Here is a 14,660-nt window from a genome sequence, read left to right as displayed (position 1 = left end):
TGCATTTTCCTAACTGACAAGGATAGTGAGCATTTTATTATTTATTTATTTATAGATATTTCTTAGCCTTTTTTATTTATTCCTTTGAGAATTCTCTGTTCAGATCCACGGTCTACTTTTCTTAACTCTTTGTTTTCTGAGTCCTTTATATATTAAAGATCTTAAGCCTCTGCCGGACGTTTAGCTAACAGATGGCAAAGATTCGCTCCTATTCTGTGGGCTTCCTCTTTACTTGGTTGTTTCTTTAGCTGTACAGGAGCCTTTCTGGTTTTTGTGAAGTCCCACTTGTTAACTGTTGGTCCCAATTCCTGGGCAAATGGGATCCTATCCAGAGCATCCTTGCCTTCACCTGCATCACATAGGGCACTGGTTGTGTTTTTTTCTAACAGTTTCAGATCTCACACTGAGGTCTGTGGTCCATTTGGAATTAGTTATTTCGTAAGGTGATGGATACAGGTCTAACTCCATTTTTAATCTGATGACCTCAAGTTCAACCCATTTACCCGCAAATATCATGAAATCTATTCATCTGTTGTTAGACCTCAAGGGTAGTTTCATCTTCTTGGTTATGCTAAGCAGTGCCTCCGTAAACATGGGTGTGCAAGTACCTCTGTGGTATGCTGACTTAGAATGGTCCTATCATGGGCGACCATGTGAGAGTTCTAATTTAGGATTTGAGGTACCTCCATATTGATTTCTATGCTAGCTTCAAGTTTCCATTCCTACCAGTGCTATCTGAGGCTTCCTCTCTTTCCATATGCTCAGCCAAATTTCTCGTGGTCGGTTTTCCCAGTATTCATTCTGACTCTGGTGAGATAGAATCTCAGTGTTATTGTAATTTGCATTTCCTTGATGACTAAGGGTACTGAGTACTTACTGAGTACTTTTTATTTTCTTTCTTTCTTTCTTTCTTTCTTTCTTTTTTTTTTTTTTTTGGAGAACTGTCTATTCAACCCATTATCCCATTTATTACTAGATATTTTCCTTTTTATTATTTAACCTTTGGAGGTTTTTTCCCATTAGTTAAAATTTGCATTTCTTCTTTTATAGTGTGTGTGTGTATGTGTGTTGGGGCTGAAGAGATGGCTGAGTGCTTAAGAGCGCTTGTTCCTTTGGAGGACCTGAGTTCGGTTCCCAGCACCTGCATCAAGCTGCTCATAGCTCCAGCTTCAGAGATTCTCTCTCATCTGGCCACCGTGGAGACCAGAGCACAGGTGCAGATATTTACATAGACAAACACACATATATTAGAAAAATCAATAAAAATTAGTGTGTGAGTGTGGACCCGAACGTGCCACTGCATGTGTGGAGATCAGGGTATGCCCTCCATCGTTGGTGCTTTCTTTCTGCTATGGAATTCAGGGCTAAGCTCAGGTTTGTGAGCCTTTTCCCTTTGAGCCAGTATACTGACCCTGGATGCTTTCCCCCCTCCTTCTTTTTGTTACAGATTATAGATACTATTCTCCCTTCTATAGGTTGTCTCTTTACATAGATTTAAAATTTTTTTGAAATAAAAAGTGCTATGTAGAAGCTTTTTTTTTGGGGGGGGGGGGAGCAGGTTTATGGTATACGCATGTGTCTGTGTTCAGGTGTGGTGCAAGTACCTGTGGTAGAGAGGTAGATGTTGGGTGTCTTCCCGAGTTTTGGACATCTCTGCCAAAGCTTTGGTGGTGTAAGTGTGTGCTTATCATTTTGATTCTCAGTGCTACCCAATGCTCTCCCTGCCTGGTTTTGTGCCAGCAACACAGGGCTTTTGTTATTATGTCTATGGTTTTTAAGACAGGATGTTACTATGTAGCCTACATTGGCCTCATAGTTAACATATACTCCTGCAGTTGAATTTTTATTTGATTCCCCACCACAAATACCATTTTAAAGGGTCTTGCAACAGAGTGATGAAACACTGACACAATAAATGATTACATATGCTGATTAGTTATCACACATCATCAATGCACTTCAATGTAGTACAACTGGCTAATTCTCTTGGTAAAGTTACAATCCTTGAAAAGATTAGCCTGACCAGTCGATACATTTGAGGACATTGAGCATTTAAGTATGTAGTTAGTAGCTATCAAGAGGACCTATGTCTATCATAGACAGGTAAAACTCAACTAAAAAAGTGAAATCAAGTTTCTAAGGAAAGAAGAAGCATATATAATGTTTGTGTATTCTCTGAAAAGTTTCAGTATTTCACTGGTACTTTCTCAATGTGGAGAAGAGATCAAGGTATAGGTGAGGTTACCAAAAATAGCATGTGGTAACTCTCTAATACAGGCAAATGGTCAAAGGTTATGTAGACTTTAGATAGCAAATGTGAGCTGGCTGAGGCCTGACCTTTGATTAACCTGTAAAGAAGACAGTAGTGCAATGACTATCAACCAACACTTAAAGGATGATTTCTATGTGGCACTGTGTCAACTGGACTGTTGTAGCAGATCGGGGCTGTTATTTTTAAGTGGGAAAGCTAGACGATAACCCTAGAAGTTTACCTCTAGGTTTTCATAGCCACTGGGTTAAAACATTCCACTTATGCATTTTTACGGATACTCCCATTCTTTCAAAGGTGATTTTAATATAATTTAGCTATTGCACTTTCAGAAAATGGTCTCTGATTATATCAAAAGATGTATGTAGGGGCAATTTCCAAATTATTAAGCGGTGGAACCAATAAGCAATAGGTTATCAAAGGTGCCTTCACACATCTCCTGCTCTCAGTTTCGCTAAACTGCTCCCAGACCTCTATAGACTGCTGCCAAAGCTGCTTTAAAGAGTACTTCTTCCTTTTAGACCCGAGGGAGGAGTGAGGCAGGCCACCTGACTTCCTTCCTTCTCAGGGCGTCTGCGCGGTCGGCCTCCTAGCAACCCGTGCATCCCGCCTAACGACGCCTGTGCACCGCGGTTGGCTGTCGCAGTGGCCGTGCACCTCCCGCGGGCGGTGCTGCCGGAAGCCCCTCCCGGGGCCGCGGCTCGGTGGCTGGTGGCTGCGGCTGTCACTCCGGGGCGTTTTCCCCGGCCGGCGCTCAGCTGGGGCGGAGGAAGAGGCGGCCAGGGCCTGCCGAGCCGTTGCAGTCTTCGCGGCTGCTATGCCCAGGGAGCGCAGCGCTCTCCGCAGCTCCGCGCAGCCCTAGAGGCAGCCGAGCGCCCGCCGACGCCGCCCGGATCCCCGGTGCCACCGCTACCCCGGTCCCGCAGCTCCCGCGGATCCTCCGGCGTTGCCTGTGAGGCCAGGAGGAGGCAAGATGAAGATGACGGTGGATTTCGAGGAGTGTCTGAAGGACTCGCCCCGCTTCAGGTAACCGCCGTGTCTCCTAGTGCCTCCCGGAGCTGCCTATCCTGGCGGCGGGGCGTGAGAGCTGGTCTTGGGGAGCGGCCGCTGACCCCAGGATCACTCGTCGACCCAGGGAGCAATCGCTAGCCCTGGTAGCGCCCGCCGGCTGCGGGAGCATCGTCTGATCTGGGAATACCCTCCAGCCGCCGGCAGCACCCACCGACCTGGGGTGCACCGTCGGCTCCAGGGTACACCCGCAGATCTGAGTGCACCGCCCACCCCGGGAGCACCAACCAGCCCCAGGAGTACCCGGGCCCGCAGTCCGCGCCTTCTGACGGGGCGGGCCGCAGCCTTTTGCCTGCAGTCCGAGGCGTGGCCGAGAGGGGACGTCGCCTCCTCAGCCCTGGCTCGCCGCCGCTTCTCTGGGAGCCAGGGCACCGCCGAATCCCTAAAGTCGCGTCCTGCTCTAGCGCTCTTCCTCTCCCTTTCCTTCCGCTGCGCGTTGGCGCCCACCTCCCCACCCCCTCTGCGCGCAAGCTTTCTGGGCATCTTTGCGGGTCACTTAGTTCCTCTTCCCGCTACTCTGCCGCCTCGGTTTCGGGAGGAGAGGGCAGCGCTGGAGGCAGATTCGATGGAATCGGGACTGGGGGGCTTTGAACCACCTATTCTAGCTACCCTTGACCGCTACGGTCTGCTCTGCTTTCCGTCGAAGCTTTTGGAAGAGGTGCAGGGCTGAGTGGGCGAAGACAGCATTTCTGTTTTGAGAACGGAAGTAGGAGGGCCCCGAAGATTGCATTTGTTCCTCTTCCCGCGGCCTGGAGAGCCCTGGATCACAGTCGGATGCTCCCAGTGGATCTGTCACAAAACTGATGTGGTGGCATTTTGGATTCACATGGGCTGTCCAGCCTTCCACGTGAGAGGCGGCAGTACTGAGGGGGTCCAGAATCTGTGTTCTTCCCTTTTTGAGTATTTGCGAGCAAACTCTTGGTTTGGAGAATGGAGCTTTTCTAGGTTGTGTTTTACACTGTGCTGGATAGGGCTGGCCTGAGGCCTAAATAAGACCTTAAAACTTGTTACATAGTGACATTTCTCGAAAGCTTCCTCTGAGCTTTGGCTTGTGTGTATGGTGTGTGTGTGTGTGTGTGTGTGTGTGTGCGCACACGCGCGTGCGCGCGCGTCCACCGAGCTCCCTGCCAGGCGCGCATTGTAAATTCTTGCACCCTCCGGGAACTGACTGTTCTCAGCCTTCTGACTGTTAATTTGGCATCCCATGCTCCTCTCCAAGAAGAGGAAAGAGAAGAAGTGCAGAGGGAGGAACTTGGAGGAAATTTAAGGACACGTTGGCTTTGCCTTTTGCTCCTTTCTAGGGGCAAGTTTTATTTGAAGTTAGAGCTTGCTAACAAAACCCGGCTCTGGACTTAATTTCCCTACTGTTGATGCCATCCAATTTTGACAGTTTTATGTCCTGGGTGAATTGAAGGGCCCCCAGTGACACAAACAGATTGTTTAGGGCAGCCTTTGGAGGCGCACTTTATTCTCTAGGCAGCAAATGAAGTAATTTTAAAACAATACCGTGGAAAGTTCTGCTTATTGTGAAAATTTTTGCTTCTGTGATTTCAGCTGTTTATATTTCTCTCTCTCTCTCTCTCTCTCTCTCCCTCTCTCTCTCTCTCTCTCTCTCTCTCTCTCTCTCTCTCTCTCTCTCTGTGTGTGTGTGTGTGTGTGTGTGTGTGTGTGTGCACGCGTGCCAGAGGTAGTCATTGGGTGCCTTCCTCAGTTGCTTCTCACCTGACTGACTTTTGAGCCATCTCCCACTGAACCCTGGGCCTGCTGATTTGGCTAGACTGGCTGGCCAGCAGTACTTAGGGATCCTCCCATCGTTGTCTCCCCTGCTCTGGGATTATAGGTATGGTGATGCTCCTGGGTCTTTTTAAACATATGTTTTGGGGAAATCAAACCCAGTTACTTAGGTTTATGTGGCAAGCCGTAACAACTGAGACATCTCCCCATCCATCAAGCTGTGTGTCTTCATGCCAAGTAACCAAAGTTACTTGTGCACAGTTCTTTGTGCTCTCCTGGTTTTGGATAAATTTGATTTGAAAAAAGAAAGAAATAAATAAAAAGTCAAGTTAAGGGAAGAGCCTTGAGTAGGCTTCTATTCTAGCCTTTGCTGTTGATCACACGCCATGTGACACTTGAATTTTTAAAGTAACCCTTGAATATGAGTTAAGAATTAGAGATACCAGGTTGTATGGTGTAATATGGTGAACTTTTTTTTGTTCAACTTGATTATGATATTTGCTCTATTTTAAGAAGGCAGAGAGTTCTAGGATTTTTAAGCTTCTGGCATTCCAGTTATTGTCAGCCGAAAACTGGGCACAGACACCATAGCTCCAAGAGCTCCCGCATCTTGTATTTATTTAGGGGCCTAGATTAGATTCACAATAGAGAACAGTGCCAAGAAATTGACACCCCATTGTTCACATTCTCAATAATTGTAACTTTCCATGGCTCTGCCACTGTATAGATTTGTAGTATTTGTTCACATGATGTATATAGTGGACGGAGTTGATTTAAGGGAATAGGTGGATTTTGAGTGCTGTATTGAAGCATATCAAAATAGAGCCTGTGAGCTGTGGGAATGAGTGACGGATGCTTATAAACCTATCTACTTCAGAGGGTGAGGCAGGGGGATTGTGAATTGGAGGCTAGCCTGGACAGCTAACAAGAGCCTGTCACTTGGGCTGAGGTTGCTCAGTGGGTAGAGCATTGACTGTGCAGTCCCTGGGGGTTGGAGTATGAATCCCCAGCACGCTTGTAGCTGCTGGGCTGGTAGTATCAGCCCTCAGGAGGCAGAGGTGGATCGTCTGGAGCGAGTTGGCTAGCTAGGTTAATAAGCTGGCTTGCTAGACACGGAATCAGAGTGCTCTGGGATCAAGTGGAGAAGGATGGAGGAACATCCACCTCTGGCCTCTATATATGCATACACATGTGTGCTTGGACCCCCTCCCCCCATATAAATACAAATATGCACATGCATACCACGCACATAGACAAATGCAAACAAAATGTTGTTATTTGCTATTACCAAGAAAAATCAGGAAAACAGAAGAAATTCGAGGGCTGGTCTTTGACTTTAATTTCTTAACCCCCAGTCCCCTTATTCACTTTGGCACTGGCTGCTCTTCAAGTGGACCTGGGTTGGATTCCTACCACCTACGTGCCCACTCAGACTGTCTGTAACTTCAGTTCCAGGGATCCAATGCCCTCTTCTGGGCACAAGGCACACATGTGGTGCACAGATAGACATGCAGGTAAGACATCCATACACATAAAACAGTAACAAAATTAAGGAAAAAAAAATCAGAACAGAAGCTGTGGAGTCCCACATTAAATTTTATACTATCAGTATTGACTCTATGTACTTATCTACCGCCAAATATGCGAATTTTAACTGTTTAGAAGTTTATTGAGTTGTGTAGACTTTGGGCCAATTAATTGATGTTTTTATTTATTTACATAATAAATGAAGCTTATCAAATAAAAGAAATTCTTCAGGCAAATCTTAAGGCATTTAAATATGGCATTTCCATGTAACTGCCTTGGGTGCTATAGATTTAATACCAAACTCAGATTTTGCTGAAGAAAAGAATCATCACTATTCAAGGTTGAAGCATTCATTTTCCTGTTAAACTGATGAGGAAGTAGGAGGGGTTTGACTGAAGTAGGGAGAAAAGGATGTTGCAGTTGAAACGCCACTTTTGAGCATTTGAATAAACTCCGTGCTTTCTCCCGCATTCCAGGGCTGGGCATTCTGGATTTTGCTAGTGGATTGGAAGACACATTTCATTGTGTAACTCTGGGTTCTATTTTTAGTTTTTAAAAATACCAGTTTAAAAACTTAAAGGTCAAAATCTTGTTATAAAAGTCTGGAAGAATGTAAATATCTAAGTGCACTTTTTTTTTTTTTTTTCTAGAGGGAATGTTTGGGAGGCAGACATTTTAATTAGTATTTACTGAAGTTTGAATTTGGGCTGGAGCTATAAGTAGTCCTCTGTTTGAATTTTCAGGACTTGTAATCCAAATCATTTCTAAGCTGGGGGTGTTGGATCATCGCTACAGCCCCAGTACCAGGGTGCCAGAGGCAGAAAGCTTGTGAGTCCGAGGCTACCTAGGGCGATAGGGTGATACTTTTGTTTGTTTTGTTTTGTTTTGTTTTGTTTTTGAGACAAAGTTTCTCCTGTGTGTAGCTTTGGCTGTCCTGGAACTCACATAGTATACAATGCTGGCCTTGAACTCAGAGATCCACCTGCCTCTGCTTCCCCAGGGTGGGCATTAAAGACATATATACCACACCACCTGGCATAGAATAAAATCTTTTAACAGGATGTTTCGGATGAGAAGTTTTAGTGGGTGAAACACATTGCAACAAAACCCAGCTGTGTACACCTTAGTTGTATTTTGCAGTGAAATTGGTCTCAGTCCTGACTGCTTTGCCATTTTATATCCCTTCTTGTAACAGACAAACTCCTTGACAACTGGTACCTTCTACAGTAAAAATAGAGTGGGCAGAAGGATAACAGGAAATGTGCTTTTATCTTAGCAGTGGTAGAATGAAATTAACATGTACCAAAGTCATGAGTCCTGATATTTCTTATTGCTGTTTCTAATTTTTCATTCAATTCAATCAATTTAAGTTATAGAAATATATGCAAGTTTTTCTGGTGTGCCAGACCTTATTCTGGATCTTTTCATAGCTAATGTATTTTGTGAAGTAGAATTATTACTTTTATTATTTTTCTCAGGCAGAGTCTCATTGTGTAGCTCAGACTGAAATTCTATGCTCCTGCTTTCCATGTGCTGGGATTACAGGAGCGCACCACCATACCTGGCTAAAACTCGGGATCATCCTTACTACAAAACTTAAAAAATATTAACACTAGACATTAGTGTTAAATGCATCAAATATTAAAAAGTAGCTGAATATTTTGACTTTGTTAATAGTGTAGAGTTAAAATGATGGCTCTGTGTGCTGACAAAAATAATTTCTAAAACATTGTCTCAAGGATTCAGTTATTTGGATGAATCTTGGACTGGGAAGTAGTAAATGGGGCCAGCTTGACAGCCCAGCAGTTCCAGGTTCACAAGTCTGACGACTTGACTTGGCTTCTTGGAGCCCAAGTAAAGGTGCAAGGAGAGAAGAGAAGGCAACTCCAGAGGTGTGTTCTGACTCCACATCTGTGCCAGGCACACAACAGCCAGAGGTGTGTTCTGACTCCACATCTGCGCCATGGTACACAACAGCCCTCCTCCCTTTGTAAACAGAATAGAAATAATAAAATAGAAATCTGTAGATGGAAAGTTCTAGAAAGCATAAACTAGAACATTCATGCTGTTTTTTGATTTCTTTGTGTGCACGTGTATTGTATACATGTGTTCACAGAGGTATGCGCATATGTGTATGCATTCGAGGCCATGGGGCTGGAGTCTTCCTGGATTGCTCTTTATCTTATTATTTTTTCTTAGTATCTATTCATTAAATATAATAATGGGTTAATGGGTTTCATTACTGTCATCCATGAGCATAGCACGTGACCCTGCTCATCCATTGTCACCCTTCAGTATCCCCCTCCCCCTTATCTCCTTTCTTTTCACTTCTGGCTCTTCTCGCCCTTCATGTCTGTGATCCTTTGGGATGCCCACAGGAGCACAGGCCCCTTCCAGTTACACCACTGAAGAAAATGTCTCCCCTTCCCTATCAACCATTAACTGTGTTACATCATCAGGGAGTGGTGGAACCCTTGGGCCCCTCTGTTCTCTGTGACAGGCTGTTGGCAGTCCTACTCTTGTGCACACCTTGTGCAGGTAGTCACAGCTGCTCTCCGTCTAAGTGTGACATCCTTCATCTGTGCCTGGGAGTCATCATTCCACACTGCTCTCTACTTCCTCTGACTCTGACATTCTCTCTGCTTTTTGCTCCCATGAGCCTTCGTGGGGAAGATACAGGTGCCTCATTTCTGCAACAGTTGACAGCAATACTATCTGTAGGCATCAGCAGAGTTGTTTAGGTGATAATTTGATGGGCACATCATGTCCTTTTAGCAGAACAGCAGCAGTAGCTTCCCTCTTAGGGCCCATGACATCTGCTGCCATGGACCAGATGTGAATCCCCATGTCCAAGCAGAAGATGGCTGGTTGCTCCACAGCAGACTTGCTGTTACTGCAGCAGTGGACACAGCTTGCATGGCTGGCTGGTGGATTTGTAGACTGGTTCACAGCCGAGTGGGACTGTTGTTGGCAGTTCTTCCTCAGCAGCCTGCGTAGAATGTCCTGGTCTGGAGGAGAGGTGGCCAGCAAGAAGGAAACCTCCATCCAGTACAGTTAGAGCTTGATTTCTGTATTGTGACTGGGGTATGTTCTACCTTATATTTGGAGGTGAATCTCTCACTGAACCTGGAGCTCATGGATTTGGCTAGGGTGGCTGGCTGGCTGATGAGCCCCAGGCATTTGGCTGCCCTTATCCTCCTGGTTACAGATAGCTTGTCTGCATGCCACCTTTACTTTAGTATTAGGGATCCGAACTCAGGTCCTTATGCATTTGCAGATGGCGGTTACTAACCGGGCCGTGTCCCCAACCCTGAAAAATCCGTGTTTTAAAATTTGTCCTCCCAAGTAGTATGGTGAAAGAAATCTCCTGTTACCCTTCTCTATCCAGCTGGGATGTAAATTCCTCCTTTCTCAGTGTGTGTTTACAGTGAATGCTGCTTAGCTGTCCTAACTGTCAGACGGACTGGGTAGTATTGTAGTGCCTGTGGTCAAGCAGCCTTTGTTTTACTTATTAGTGGCCCAGAGTGTGTGAAAGTGCAGGAATAGTGGAAATCTAGAAATGCCAAAAAAGAAACCGTAAAGTGCTTCGTTTATGTGAAAAGGCAAAAACTCTCCACGAGGAGAGAAAGGAAGTATCTCATGCTGAGCTTGCCAAGCTGCGTGGTAGCATGTGTGAGTGTGAACTGTCCCCAGACGCTCATGCTGAGCTTGCTAAGATTCGTGGTAGCATGTGTGAGTGTGAACTGTCCCCAGACGCTCATGCTGAGCTTGCTAAGATTCGTGGTAGCATGTGTGAGTGTGAACTGTCCTCAGACGCTCATGCTGAGCTTGCTAAGATTCGTGGTAGCATGTGTGAGTGTGAACTGTCCTCAGACGCTCATGCTGATCTTGCTAAGATGCGTGGTAGCATGTGTGAGTGTGAACTGTCCCCAGACGCTCATGCTGAGCTTGCTAAGATTCGTGGTAGCATGTGTGAGTGTGAACTGTCCTCAGACGCTCATGCTGAGCTTGCTAAGATTCGTGGTAGCACGTGTGAGTGTGAACTGTCCTCAGACGCTCATGCTGATCTTGCTAAGATGCGTGGTAGCACGTGTGAGTGTGAACTGTCCTCAGACGCTCATGCTGATCTTGCTAAGATGCGTGGTAGCACGTGTGAGTGTGAACTGTCCTCAGACGCTCATGCTGATCTTGCTAAGATGCGTGGTAGCATGTGTGAGTGTGAACTGTCCTCAGACGCTCATGCATGTGGTGAGTTTTTGGTCCACAGCAGCAGTGCTGTTTTGGGGAGTATGAAACTTTGGAGATTGGGGTTGGTTGCAAAAAGTAGGTTTCTCCCAGTTCCCCCTTAGCTCTTCTTCCCATCTAAGGCATATAGCTTCCTCTGTGTCTTTCTGTCACTGTGATGTTCTGCCCACGAATGTGAGGCTGAGCAACTGTGGGTGAATCCTTTGAAGCCACAAGCACAAATAAATCCCTCCACTCATACGTTGTTTATATCAGAGGTTTTAGTCCCAGCGATGTGAAACTGACTGATAGAGAATATTGGTGCTAGAGAAGTAGGGCCATTGCCGTGACTACCTTAGGATGTGGTTCAGAAGCCTGTGGGAACTGGTTTATGGGAGGGCCATGGAAACGTTTGGTGGATTGGGCTACGGGGCTCTAGTGCTATAAACAGGTTAGTGGGTGGCCGTGGAGGGAGCTCAGAAGACCAGAAAGCTGAGACTAACGCAGAATAACACTAAAGCCAGGCTCTCAAGGCTTCAGGATGAAGGACTCCTCAGGGAATTGGCTGTTGAGGATCCATTACACATTCTGTTCATGGCCTGAGACTTGGCTGGAGGCAGACTAGTTGTGGCAGAGGGAGTTTTTCAGGGCACTCTAGCGTTCAGCTGTGGCATAGTCATCACTGGCTACTTTATCCCTAAAGGCTTCCCCAGAATTGGCTAGGGCTTCAACCATTGGAGTTTCAAGGGCATAGATGAGTAAATTCATTAAGAAACTTTCACTTGAGACGAGGGCATTGCCCAGGCATGTGGTTTGTAAACTGCAGCCTAGGAAAGTGATTTCCCAGGATTCATTTCACTGTACTTTGTTGCCCAGGAAGCCAGTGCAGCCATGTGATGGTCCAAGGGGGTACAGACCTGGTCATCATCCGTATGATTGTGGTTGCAGGGTCATGGAGACATCTAGCAGGCTCTCAGAGGGAAGGCTGGGAGATGTGTGGCAGGGTGGGAGTCCTCGAATGCAGATTGTGTGGCAGTCTGAGGGGGGAAGCTATACTGGAGACCCCAGGATGGTGGAGACAACATTTTGCGTTTGTTCTGCACAGTGTAGGAACCACGATGACTCTGAGAGGGAGCTAAGTTTCTTTTGCAGCATGAAAGCCAGGGGTAAAACGTTATGCTTTGAGCATGAAGTAACCTCCATTAGCTCTGTGTTGAATGCTTGGTCCGTTGATGGTGGCTGTGTTTTGGAGAGTGTAGACACTTTGTGAGGTGGAGCCTCAGCAGCGGACTAGGCATGGCTGGTGTAACTTGGAAGGCTATGTAGTCCCCAGTTCCTTCCTCTCTGCATTGCTTCTGCCTCTGTGAGCTGCTTTGTCGCTTCCTGCTGTGGTAGGCAGAGCTCAAATAAGTTCTTCCTCCTTTAAGTGGTTTCTGCTGAGGTCCCAGCAGCAGTGGTGTGACTGACTCCTGACTCTCTCTACCTTACTCGTTGTAAAGCGCTTCGCATGGGAGAAGAGACAGTGAGACTCTTGGAACTGTCTGGATGATAGAAACAGCTGTGTCCACTTACAGAATGCTTTTCAAAATATTTAAAATACCTTTACTCTGGAATTGTGAATGTAGAAATCTCTCTCTCTCTCTCTCTCTCTGTGTGTGTGTGTGTGTGTGTGTGTGTGTGTGTGAGAGAGAGAGAGAGAGAGAGAGAGAGAGAGAGAGAGAGAGAGAGAACACATAATCTGTAAGAGTCATTTCTCTCCTGTCCTGTGGGCTCCGGTTTGCACTGCGGTGGTCAGGCCTGGTGGCAAGCAGCTGCTTTACCTGATGAGAAATCTTGCTGGCACTTGTTTAAGTTTTTGGCAGAGTCTCACTTTGTAGTTTCTGCTATGCTAGAACCATAGCAATCCTGCCTCAGCCTTTTGTTCTGGGATTACAGATGTGAGCTACCACATCTGGTTAGAAAAGTAAATTTTTGTGAGTTCTGCTGTTCAGCAGAAGTTACAGACATTGGGCCGGTGAGATGGCTCAGCAGGTAAAGGCACTTGCCACCGAGCCTGGCAACCTGTTTGATTCCTGAGAACTGGCTCTACTGAGTTGTCCTGTGCCCTCCATATTAGTACTATACATAAACAAGTAAATGTAATAAAATTACAGCTACGGACATAACATGTAGTAACATCTAGTTATGATGGGAGAAGCCTCTAGTTATGATGGGGAACTTGAACAGAGAATGTTTTCTTTTTCTTTTTTAAATATTCATTTATTATTATACACTAAGTACACTGTAGCTGACTTCAGACACACCAGAAGAGGGCGTCAGATCTCATTATGGGTGGTTGTGAGCCACCATGTGGTTGCTAGGATTTGAACTCAGGATCTTCAGAAGAGCAGTCAGTGCTCTTGCCCACTGAGCCATCTCACCAGCCCCAGAGAATGTTTTCTAATGGGTTGCAGTGTGCCAGGGCAGGCAATGTTGTGCATAAGTGAAGACTTCAGCCATTTGACTGCAAATAAGGGCCAGTCATGCAGATTTAGGTGTTATGTTTGGGCTGAAAACTATAACCATTACCAGAGGTTGCATCTATTGATGAAGAACTGCTGACACATTTTCAGTCATAATGAAGAAATTAGATTGAGATCCCATCTAAAGCAAGTCTCGGCTGATCTGGAAGAACTCAGTAGAAACAAAGAGTCGAGGATCCTAAATGCTTGATATTTTTTCCTCGTATTTACTGCCAACACCACTGGGCTCGCAGTCTAGGATGGCCTGAAGGTCACTGTGAGCCTGACGCATGTCATCTTACCCTCCGTGGCACGAAGGCCTTGGGTGATCTCACCTGTCACAAGAAGCAACATGGCTGCAGTAGGTATTTTCAGAGACAACATTCATATAACTTGATTCTGAAGATTTGTTTATTTTTATTTTATGTGTATGAGTGCTTGCCTGCATGTATGTTAGTGCATCACGTGCTTGCCTGGTGCCTGAGGGGGCAGGAGAGGACATCAGTCACCTGGGACAGGTGGTTGGGAGCTGCCATGTGGGTCCCCTGCAAGATCAGCAAGTGCTTTTCCCTGCTAGAACACTAAGGGGAATAATACTGGAATTTAGTCGTGTATTTTTCAAATTATGGTCAGAGTATATACTGGTTTATTTACTCATAGGAAGCTAAACTTGACAGGACTAACCATTTTAATTTTTGTAGTGAGAGCCAGAAATAGGTGTACGTAAATAAAAAAATTTAAAAAAACCTTTTCTTGTTGACATTTCTTCTTTTTATTCTATTTTATTTTTTTTTTATAAATGGCTTTTAACTTATAGGTGTTAGGAGTTACTTTAATTTACTTTAATTCTGTTCCATAAGAAGCTGAAAATCCCTTCTTCGAAGTTTTGTCTCACCCACTGCCCAAACACCCCCAACAATCTTACCAACAAACACCTAATGAAATTTGGGCTCATAAGTGATTTTTAAAGACTTGCTGGTTTCAGTAACACACATTTGTAATCATAGCACTTGAGAGGTGGAGGCAAGAAGATCAGGTCTATCCTGAGCTACATAGCAGTTCCTGAGGTGCTAGCCTTGTGCCCTAGATTGCTATTCCTGAAGGGCTGCTTTGAGCAGTCTCTCCATCACTGGAGTAGAGGTGTTGCAAGGACCCTTGCTAGTTGGAGATTTATAATCTTAAAGATTAGTATACACTTTAAATTGGCACCTGGTTATTGGATGCTGTGTGTAACAACTTAAAGTGAGTTAAAACAGCCCTTTTATTTTGCTTATGATTCAGGAGTCAGGAGTTTGGAAAAGAGCCTGGCTGGCTGGTTCATCTCTGACTCATCACCC

General features: G+C 45.5%; 1 protein-coding gene across 10 annotated transcripts in view; it reads left to right on the top strand.

Annotated features, from left to right (window-relative positions):
• Positions 1-2,948: 2,948 nt before the first annotated feature.
• Positions 2,949-14,660, top strand: part of Acap2 (ArfGAP with coiled-coil, ankyrin repeat and PH domains 2) — a 108,874-nt gene continuing 97,162 nt past the window's right edge. For 4 of the 10 annotated variants that reach the window (XM_006522747.4, XM_006522749.4, XM_017317162.2 and 1 more), the window contains exon 1: positions 2,952-3,295. In XM_006522747.4, coding sequence (XP_006522810.1) covers positions 3,243-3,295 — 53 coding nt within the window. In that variant the 5' untranslated portion in view covers positions 2,952-3,242. Of the gene's footprint in view, positions 3,296-14,660 lie in introns of all 10 variants that reach the window. The other 6 variants (XR_384614.4, XM_006522743.4, XM_006522744.4 and 3 more) reach the window with 4 other exon arrangements.

Source organism: Mus musculus, chromosome 16 (assembly GCF_000001635.26).
Source record: "Mus musculus strain C57BL/6J chromosome 16, GRCm38.p6 C57BL/6J".
Lineage (NCBI taxonomy): Eukaryota > Metazoa > Chordata > Mammalia > Rodentia > Muridae > Mus > Mus musculus.
The sequence above is the reverse complement of the archived record's forward strand: the minus strand, read 5'-3'. Positions and strand labels throughout refer to the sequence as shown.